At 40.7% G+C, this 11,236-nt stretch overlaps 1 protein-coding gene and 1 non-coding gene across 2 annotated transcripts; both read left to right on the top strand.

The window, feature by feature from the left end:
- The first annotated feature begins 2,924 nt into the window (after positions 1–2,924).
- Positions 2,925–3,059, top strand: LOC122422989. The gene has a single exon (XR_006264067.1). It is a non-coding gene; the product is annotated as a small nucleolar RNA SNORA70 (small nucleolar RNA).
- LOC122422707 (60S ribosomal protein L10-like) lies at positions 3,010–3,489 on the top strand. The gene has a single exon (XM_043439325.1). It carries the CDS (start codon positions 3,010–3,012, stop codon positions 3,418–3,420), a length of 411 nt encoding a protein of 136 aa, XP_043295260.1. The 3' UTR covers positions 3,421–3,489.
- Positions 3,490–11,236: the final 7,747 nt, after the last annotated feature.

Genomic DNA, 11,236 nt, shown 5'->3' with positions numbered 1-11,236 from the left:
TACTGCAAAGAGATTCAGTTGTACATATACATATATCTATTTTTCAGATTCTTTTCCCATATAGGTTATTACAAAATATTCAGTAGAGTTCCCTGTGCTATACAGTAGGTCCTTGTCGATTATCTATTTTATATATAGTAGTGCATATATTGGAGAAGGCAATGGCACCCCAATCCAGTACTCTTGCCTGGAAAATCCCATGGATGGAGGAGCCTGGTGGGCTGCCGTCCATGGGGTCGCTAAGAGTCGGGCACGACTGAGCGACTTCACTTTCACTTTTCACTTTCATGCATTGAAGAAGGAAATGGCAACCCACTCCAGTGTTCTTGCCTGGAGAATTCCAGGGACGGGAGAGCCTGGTGGACTGCAGCCTATGGGACTGCACAGAGTCAGACACAACTGAAGCGACTTAGCAGCAGCAGCAGCAGCAGTGATTTACGTTAATCCCAACCTGCTAATTTATCCCTCCCCTTCACCTTTCCCCTTTAGTAATCATAAGTTTGTTTTCTAAGTCCATGAATCTTTTCCTATTTTGCAAATAAGTTCTTTGCACAGGTTTTTTTTTTCAGATTCCACATATAAGTGATAGATGGAGCACAAATACACAAAAGAATACTACTCAGCCATAAAAATGAATGCAATAATGCCATTTGCAGCACAACATGGATGAATCTAGAGATTATCACACTGAGTGAAATAAATCAGGCAGAGACAGACAGGTACCATTTTGTTCTTAAAACATCCCTATGAGATGTCTGCAGTTTGTTTTAATGAATAAGGAAGACAGGGTGCAGCAGGTGGAGTTCCACCCCCAAGGCCATCCTAAATGCCAAGGTTGGGGTTCAAAGTCACAGCTACCTGAGACCAGACTGTTTCTCAATTTCAAAAGGAAAGCATGCACAAGCAACTAGTTCAATGCAATTCAGCTTTATTTTAGTTTAAAGAAATGGAAGAAGACAGCAAAATTGGGCAAAGGTCTTTGGGGATGCCTAATAAATCAGGATTCATCATGATGAAAAGTCTTATTTCACACTCTATAAAGTGGGCAGATAACATAATCCCCAAGAGACTCAAGTCTAGGACAATGCATTTGCAGTATTCAATAGTGGCATCTGTATAGGAGGCACTTATTCATAGTAAATATGCATGTATGAATGAATAAGTGAATGAATGCTGACTATTAGGGTGAGTTAGGAAGTACACACGTGAGGATCAGTTCAAATTAATTCTCTGAGTAGCCACGGGAGGCTCAGGTAGCCTGTAGTACGTCAACTGTATGTTGAATGAAGGAAGGGAGACAAGGAGAGAAAGAGAGGGAGGCAAGAAAGAAAGAGCCTAAGAGATGGCACTATCATAATTGAAAGGCAGCCATATACTAATGTTGAAGCTGGTCCAGCTCCCTCTCATCACTCTCACTGATTTTTAGGATCCCAGTTACCACATAGACAATACTTCAGTCCTACCTTCTCTGATGGTGGCTTTCCTGATCTTGGCTTCTGATCTCCTTGATCTCCAAAGGCTGGAGACATAACCCTACAATGAGGCCTCTTTGATGCCATTTGCTTCCATGTGAGCTTCCGCAGATGGTTACTATTTGGTCATGGACCTGTCTGCTCAGGCTTATATAAATTTTCTGATTCTTGAGTCTGTATTCACGACTTTAGTGTAATATACTCCTGTCCTTTTTACCTTTATCCTTTGATTTCTTTCTCCTGAGAGTTGTTTCTGCACCTGTGTCCCAGCATGTCCTCAGGTATTGTATCTCATTCCCATTTGCAAAGGTCTGTCCATCCTCCCAAAATTCACATGTTGGAGTCTTAATGCCTAATATGGTGTTATTAGAAGGTGAGGCCTTTGGGGATGATTAGATCATGAAGGTGGAGCCCTCATAAAATGTTAAGAGTGCTTTTATAAAAGAGGTCTCGCTGTATCCACTACTATAAGTATCTGGTGGCTCAGACTATAAAGAATCTGCCTACAATACAGGAGACAAGGGTTTGATTCCTGGGTCAAGAAGATCTCTTGAAGGGACTGGCTACCCACTGCAATATTTTTGCCTGGAGAATCCCTTGGGCAGAGGAGCCTGGCAGGATACAGTCCATGGGGAATCAAACTGTTGGACACAACTGAGCAACTAACACTTCACTTCATGTATAAAATAGATAACTAAGAAGGACCTACTGTATAGCAAGGGAGCTACACTCAATAGCATGTAATAACCTATAATGGAAAAAACCTTGAAAAGGAATACACATGTACATATGTGCGTGTGCGCACTCAGTTGTGTCCAACTCTTTGCAGCCCCGTGGATTGTAGCCTGCCAGGCTCCTCTGCCCATGGAATTTTCCAGGGAAGAATACTGGAGTGTGGTGCCATTTCCTCCTCCAGGGGATCTTCCTGACCCAGGGATTGAACCCACATCTCTTGCATCTCCTGCATTAGCAGGTGGATTCTTTACCACTAGCTCAACATGGGAAACCCATACACACGTACATAACTGACTCACTCTGCTGTATACATAAAACTAACACAACATTGTAAATCAACTATGTTTCAAAAAAAAAATATTTTAAGAGAGAGAGAGCCCACTGAATTCCCTAGCCCCTCCACAATGTAAGGATACAGTGAACAGTCTGCACCCTAGGAAAGGGATTTTATCTAATCATGCAGATATCCTGATCTTGGACTTGCAGCCTCTTGAACTGTGAAAAGTAAATTTCTGCCATTTATAAGCCACTGTATCTGTGGTATTTTATTATAGCAGCCTGAATTGATGAAGACATCATTCATTTTCATTTAAGGTGTAGCTTGAACCTTAGGTATACTTAGCTAAAACACTCTAAGGCAATGGTTCTCAGGACTGTGGTCCCAGAAACAGCAGAATTAACATCACCTGGAAACTGGTTAGAAATCCATATTCTTCTTTGCAGCCAATTAAGCCGACTGTGCTCTTTTCCCCATGGGGGCCCAGTGTGCAATGGCTGCAAACAGCAGCCTCCTTGGTAGTGTATGCAACCTGTTGCCTGTACAGGTAGCCCTAAGGGACCTTGGAGACAACTCTTTCTAGTGGGCATTCATGACTGGCCTGCTGTTTCTCAATCTAGACTCCAGACAGGTATGCGCGGTGCCTTTGGAAAGCCCCAGGGCACAGTGGCCAGGGTCCACATTGGCCAGGTCATAATGTCCATCCGCACCAAGCTGCAGAACAAGGAGCATGTGATTAAAGCCCTCCGCTGGGCCAAGTTCAAGTTCCCTGGCCGTCAGAAGATCCACATCTCCAAGAAGTGGGGATTTACCAAGTTCAATGCGGATGAATTTGAGAACATGGTGGCAGAAAAGCGACTCATCCTGGACGGCTGTGGGGTCAAATACATCCCTAATCGTGGTTCCCTGGACAAATGGAGGGCCCTGCACTCATGAGCATCAGCTCTGTTCCCTCCTTAATCACGCTCACCAATAAATGCTATTTCCTGTCAAAAAAAAAAAAAAGAAATCCATATTCTTAAGCTCTACCTCAGATACCCCAAACCTACTGAATCATGGGAATAGGGCCCAGTAATCTGTGTTTTAACAAATCCTCCAACAGATTCTCATGAGTTCTAAAGCTGAAGAACCACAAATGATACTGACAGATATTTATTTTGAAAAAAACACATTTGTCACTATCTTTCAGGTTCAGAAACTATGAGAAACACTTTCATTCAGTTCAGTTCAGTCACTCAGTCATGTCCGACTCTTTGAGACCTCATGAACCACAGCATCCCAGGCCTCTTTGTCCATTACCAACTCCCGGAGTTCACCCAAACCCATGTCCATTGAGTCGGTGATTCCATCCAACCATCTCATCCTCTGTCGTCCCTTCTCCTCCTGCCCTTTATCTTTCCCAGCATTAGGGTCTTTTCAAATGAGTCAGCTCTTCCCATCAGTTGGCCAAAATATTGGAGTTTCAGCTTCAACATTAGTCCTTCCAATGAACACCCAGGGCTGATCTCCTTTAGGATGGACTGGTTGGATCTCCTTGCAGTCCAAGGGACTCTCAAGAGTCTTCTCCAACACCACAGTTCAAAAGCATCAATTCTTCAGCACTCAACTTTCTCTATAGTCCAACTCTCACATCCATACATGACCACTGGGAAAACCATAACCTTGACTAGATGGACCTTTGTTGACAAAGTAATCACTCTGCTTTTTAATATGCTATCTAGGTTGATCATAACTTTCCTTCCAAGGAGTAAGTGTCTTAATTTCATGGCTGCAATCACCATCTGCAGTGATTTTGGAGCCCAGAAAAATATAGTCAGCCACTGTTTCCACTGTTTCCCCATCTATTTGCCATGAAGTGATGGGACCAGATGCCATGATCTTAGTTTTCTGAATGTTGAGCTTTAAGCCAACTTTTTCACTCTCCTCTTTCACTTTCATCAAGAGGCTCATTAGTTCTTCTTCATGTTCTGCCATAAAGGTGGTGTCATCTGCATATCTGAGGTTATTGATATTTCTCCTGGAAATCTTGATTCCAGCTTGTGCTTCACCCAGCCTGGCATTTCCCATGATGTACTCTGCATATAAGTTAAATAAGCAGGGTGACAATATACAGCCTTGACATACTACTTTCCTATTTGGAACCAGTCTATTGTTCCATGTCCAGTTCTAACTGTTGCTTCCTGACCTGCATACAGGTTTCTTAAGAGACAGGTCAGTTGGTCTGGTATGCCCATCTCCTTAAGAATTTTCCACAGTTTATAGTTATCCACACAGTCAAAGGCTTTGGCATAGTCAATAAAGCAGAAGCAGATGTTTTTCTGGAACTCTCTTGCTTCTTTGATGATCCAGCAGATGTTGGCAATTTGATCTCTGGTTCCTCTGCCTTTTCTAAAAACCAGCTTGAACATCTGGAAGTTCACGGTTCACATATTGCTGAAGCGTGGTGTGGAGAATTTTGAGCATTACTTTACTAACGTGTGAGATGAGTGCAATTGTGTGGTAGTTTGAGCATTCTTTGGCATTGCCTTTCTTTGGGATTGGGATGAAAACTGACCTTTTCCAGTCCTGTGGCTACTGCTGAGTTTTCCAAATTTGTTGGCATATTGAATGCAGCACTCTCACAGCATCATCTTCCAGGATTTGAAATAGACCAACTGGAATTCCATCACCTCCACTAGCTTTGTTCTTAGTAATGCTATGAAGGCCCACTTGACTTCACATTCCAGGATGCCTGGCTCTAGGTGAGTGATCATACCATCATGATTATCTGGGTCGTGAAGATCTTTTTTGTACAGTTCTTCTGTGTATTCTTGCCACCTCTTCTTTATTTTTATTTTTTTTAATTTTTTTTATTAGTTGGAGGCTAATTACTTCACAACATTTCAGTGGGTTTTGTCATACGTTGATATGAATCAGCCACCTCTTCTTAGTATCTTCTGCTTCTGTTAGGTCCCTACCATTTCTGTCCTTTATTGAGCCCATCTTTGCATGAAATGTTCCCTTGGTATCTCTAATTATCTTGAAGAGATCTCTAATCATTCCCATTCTATTGTTTTCCTCTATTTCTTTGCATTGATCACTGAGGAAGGATCTCTTATCTCTCCTTGCTATTCTTTGGAACTCTGCATTCAAATGGGACTATCTTTCCTTTTCTCCTTTGCTTTTCGCTTCCCTTCTTTTCACTTTTTTAAAAATCTCCTTTGCTTTTGGCATCACTTCTTTTCACACTTTTATTAAATCACTGCAAAAGATTTATAATAGACTGAGTTACTGGGTTTAGTTTGGACTTGAAAGGAAAGCCTGAGATGAGAACGAAAATGCAGATAGTTTTTCTAGGAAGTAAGACCAGGAAGTAGGAATTGAGAAGAACTGAGGTCACTGTCATTAGCAGCAGAAATTCAGCTTTGCCAGGTCCTTTCAATAGAGGGAGGAAAAAAAGCACCATAAACAAAACAACCTACAGATTTGGAGAAAATATTTGAAAATGATGCATCTGGCAAGAGCTTAATTTCCAAAATGTACAAATACCTCATACAAATCAACACAAACAAAAAAATAAACAACACAAGCAAAAAATGAGCAGAAGACTTAAGCAGATATATCTCCTAAGAAGACATAAAGATGGCCAATAGGCACATGAAAAGATGTTCAACATTGCTAATTCAACAGTGTCTAATACAGTGTGTTAGTAGCTCAGTTGAGTCCAACTCTTTTGAAACCCCGTGGACTGTAACCTACCAGGCTCCTATGTCTATGGAATTCCCCAGGCAAGAATACTGGAGTGGGTTGCCATGTCCTTCTCCAGAGGATCTGCCTGACCCAGGAATTGAACCCAAGTCTCCTGCATTGTAGGCAGATGTTTTTCCCATCTGAGCCACCAAGGAAGCTAATTCTTAGAGAAATGCAAATCGAAACTACAATGACATATCACTTCAAACCAATCAGAATGGCCATCATTAAGAAGTCTATAAACAACAAATGCTAGAGAAAAGACAAACTTCCTGTACTGTTGGAAGGAATGTAAACTGGTTCAGCCACTCTGGAAAACAGGATAGAAGTTCCTCAAAAAAATTTAAAACAGAATTGCCATTTGATCCAGCAATCCTAGATATTAATATATCTGGACAAAACTATAATTCACAAAGATACATATACCCCTATGTTCATAGCAGCACTACTCACAATAGCCAAGACATGGAAGCAAACTAAATGCCCATCAAGAGGTGGAATATAAAATGTGACAAAAATGTGCTTATCTATGAAACAGAAAACAGACACACTGACATACAGAACAGATGTGTGGTTGCCAAGAGGGTGTCAGGTTAGGGGAGGGATGGATTGGGAGTTTGGGATTAACAGATACAAACTACTCTGTGTACATAGAATTGAATCACTTTGCTGTATACCAGAAACTAACACAACACTGTAAATCAACAATACTTCAATAAAACAATTAAAAAAAAAATACAGTATTTCATCCAAAGTCTAGAATTGTGGAACATTCATCTACAGATTCCTATCCCCCAGTAATTTATAGTTTGCCCAAGGACTACTAATGCCTTGCATTATGACTGTACCTGTATGGACCTGAGGTTGACAGCTTTGATTGGAGGAAGTCCTGAGGCAGAAAGGTGGAATGAAGCTTGGGAAGCCCCTGAGGCAGGACCCTTGCTATACACAGATACGCCCAGCACAACTAGGACTCATTCCATGTGGGCTGAGAGGTTGGAACAAAGTGGGCATCAAATACTTCTGCTATTATTTCTGTCATAAATTACCCTGAAGTGTTTTTAGGGCTGCAAAAGGGCAGGTTTTAGTAATAGAAAAGATTGATACATTGCTTTTGTTTGTTTTTAACTCATAGTAGTTTGATTTTTACTTTAGTTATATTTGACATGACTGATGAGAGGTACACCTCACGAACAATTAATATTTCCTACATGAGCCATGTTTTATAATCAACCACAGTTATCTGATACATGTTTCACAAACCTTGACAATCAAACAAACTTAGATGGGATTCAAGGTTTAAGAACCTGACTTGGACAATGGTGGATAGTCACAAAACATGAGTAATAAGTCTATTGATTAAATTTTTTTTTACTACTTAAAAATTTCAAGTATTTTCCACTATTGTATATAAAATAGATAAACAAGGATCTACTGTAGAGTATAGGGGAGTATATTTAATACCTTATAATAACCTATAATGGAAAAGAATGTGAAAAAGAAAAGATATTCCTCTTTCCTATGATTTAAAAAAAAAAGAATTCAGTGACAGAGTAATCATGTTCAATCATGTAGTAAGTACATGATTGTTTTTCTGCCTCTTCACCTCCACACTGTACACTAACCATCAGAGCCTGTTTGTTGTCCTGTAGTGTTATTTTCCCCTTCTGCCACAGAGAAAGAACCTCCAATTTTTACCAGGCATTTGACTTATCAGCATGAAGTCTGCTAATTCCAGCTTCCCTTGCAGCTATGTATGGCCATGTGATTAAATCTGGCCAATGAGATGCAAAGGGAAATATCACATGGCAGTTCTTGGCAACCTTTCCTAAAATTCAGCCTGAACATGCCCTTTGCTCCCTGTTTCTTCCTCCCTACCTTCCTGCTGACTGATAAATCTGTAATGCTTAATTAGCAACCATTCAATACTTTAGATGATCTGGGGCAGGGGTCAGCAAACTGCAGCCCTGGAGACAAATTCAATCAGGTGCCTATTTTTACATAGTAACAAGCAAAGAATGAATTTTACATTTTTAGATGTTGAAAAAAACTCAGAGAAGAATAGTGTTTCATAATACATGAAAATCTTTTGAAATTCAAATGCTAGCATCCATTTTAAAAAAAGTATCGGGATACAACCGTATTCATAAGTTTACTTACTATTTATGGCTGCTTTCACACTACAATGGCAGCATTGAGTGGTTACAATAGAGACCTTATGAGCCACAAAGCCTAAATATATTTGTATCTGGCCCTTTCTAGAAAAAGGTTGTTGACTCCTTACTTTTGGCAATGGAGGACATGCCAAGCAGAGTAATAAGACAGAAAATAGGAAGAGCCTGGGTCCTCCAGGACTTCATGGAGTAAAACTACCATGCAATCCTGAATCAGGTACCTCTATACTCTCTTGTGGTAGTGAAACAAACACCTATCTTTTTAAGCCACTGTTCCATAACTTAGTAGACTCAGTAGTGGCCCCAATTCCCCAACCCTTCTTGAATCCCACCTGTTATGCATCTTTATAGCTCCTCCCACAAAAGACAGAGGATTCTTCCCCAACCCTTACCTTTGGTCTTCATCAACATTAACATCAGAGACTTGAAATGTATTTGTGCAGTCGAGCTTGTTCTACTGTGCTTGTTATTGCCACGAGGAGAAACTGGTCTATTAACCTGCAGATTCCTGACTAATTGGGCTTCCTCGTGGCTCAGCCATAAAGAATCCATCTGCCAATGGAGAAGATGTGGGTTCAATCCCTGGGTAAGGAAGAATACCTCAGAGAAGGAAATAGCAACCCACTCTAGTATACTTGCCTGGGAAATCTCCTGGATAGAGGAGCCTGGTGGGCTAGAGTCCCTGGGGTTGCAGAGTCAGACACAGCTGAGCAACTAACACTTTCACTTTCTTTTCAAGAGAAATCATCCTTTGCTATCTGATAAGCCAAATTCACCACCAAATGTTGACTCTGAAAGCAGAGAGTCGATCCCCACCTTTTTTAAGAGCAGACTCGGTAGCACCCAGGTATACCTCAAACTAATGGTATCCTGGTAAACATTTAACCACTAACTCACCTCCCCACTCCCCACCATTTATAGCAGTTATAGATGTCCATGGTGTAAATATCACCAGGAATGATTTCAAACTACCAAACTAAGGGTCCCTGATCATGGTTGAACAGAACGTGCACAATGGACTGTCATATTTGGTTGGCATACTGTTGCTTTCAAACCCACTGTTAAGAGACTATTCACATCTAGAAAGAGTCAAAGGAATGAGTGCAGGCAATTTAACTTTGTTTTGGATGCCAGAGGCAGAAATTAGCCTGATTGGACACAAGTTTGCAGATAAAAATGCTTCAAAATCTACACAATGAATATCATTGTATTGCAAAGCAAAAGTGTTAAGATAGGGAACTCCTTGGCAGTCCAGTGGTTGGCACTCTGTGCTTACACTGCAGGGGACCCAGGCTCAATCCCTAGTTAAAAAGCTAATCCTGCAAGTTGCGTGATGTAGCCAAAAAAAAAAAAAAGACGGGAGAAATGTATGGGGCCAGGGATGAGCCAAAGGATAGTCTCAGTTCAGTTCAGTTCAGTTGCTCAGTCGTGTCTGACTCTTTGAGACCCCATGAATCGCAGCACACCAGGCCTCCCTGTCCATCACCAACTCCCTGAGTTTACTCAAACTCATGTCCATTGAGTCGGTGATGCCATCCAACCATCTCATCCTCTGTCGTCCCCTTGTCCTCCTGCCTCCAATCCCTCACAGCATCAGGGCTTTTTCCAATGAGTCAACTCTTTGCATGAGGTGACCAAAGTACTGGAGTTTCAGCTTCAGCATCAGTCCTTCCAATGAACACCCAGGGCTGATCTCCTTTAGGATGGACTGGTTGGATCTCCTTGCAGTCCAAGGGACTCTTAAGAGTCTTCTCCAACACCATAGTTCAAAAGCATCAATTTTTCGGCACTCAGTTTTCTTTATAGTCCAACTCTCACATCCATACATGGCCACTGGAAAAACCATAGCCTTGACCAGATGGACCTTTGTTGGCAAAGTAATGTCTGGCTGGTCATAACTTTCCTTCCAAGGAGTAAGCGTCTTTTAATTTCATGGCTGCAGTCACCATCTGCAGTAATTTTGGAGCCCAAAAAAATATAATCAGCCACTGTTTCCACTGTCTCCCCATCTATTTCCCATGAAGTGATGGGACCAGATGCCATGATCTTAGTTTTCTGAATGTTAAGCTTTAAGCCAGCTTTCTCACTCTATCCTTTCACTTTCATCAAGAACTAGGCTACTACAAAAAAGGCTTCCAAAGTCATATTTTTTAAGACACATGATGACTGTATACACTCACACAAACACACACACACTAAAAATATATACAGGAATGAATAAGGTGTTTTCAAGTTCTGCTTCTCTGTGACTCAAAAACTGAGTAACTAGACTCTGTGTTTGAAGACTGTGTGTAAAACAATTATTCAGGAATCTTCAAAATTAATTCTGTCCATGTAGTCTTTATCATGAGCCTATGAAACAATATTATCTTCTCTGTAACAAAACAAACTCTTAAGTGACAAAATTCTACTGATGTCTGCATTCCCTGTTATCCTTAATTAACCCAATATAATAAGCCAAATGTCTGCTTTGAATTTCAAGTGTTTTTTTTTTTTTTTTGAAGATTCTATATTCCTTGCGAACAAAGGTGCCCTGCTTGAAAATGTTAATCTCCAAAGCAGTATTAGTTACTAAGCTACCAGCTCTATTTCCATGGTTTTTAAAAAATACCTCAGACAGAGATTTGGAATGAAGATTTCCAAAATCTGGGACCAATCAAGAAATCACTCCCTAAAAATCTTGTTAGCTCCATTAAGAGTTTCCATCTAAAAAAACGAGTTTTACTTTAGAACAATGCCAAATCCTCTGAATTAATTTTCCATTTTCCCTTTTCACTGTTCCAGGACTTCTTTTCATATATGCCTCTGTTTTTTCCAGCATGGCAGATGTTTAAAAATTTTAATGAGGA

The sequence above is a fragment of the Cervus canadensis genome, chromosome 20 (genome assembly GCF_019320065.1).
Source record: "Cervus canadensis isolate Bull #8, Minnesota chromosome 20, ASM1932006v1, whole genome shotgun sequence".
In the NCBI taxonomy this organism is placed as follows: Eukaryota; Metazoa; Chordata; class Mammalia; order Artiodactyla; family Cervidae; genus Cervus; species Cervus canadensis.
Note: the sequence above shows the minus strand (reverse complement) of the source record. Positions and strands in the feature narration are given on the sequence as shown.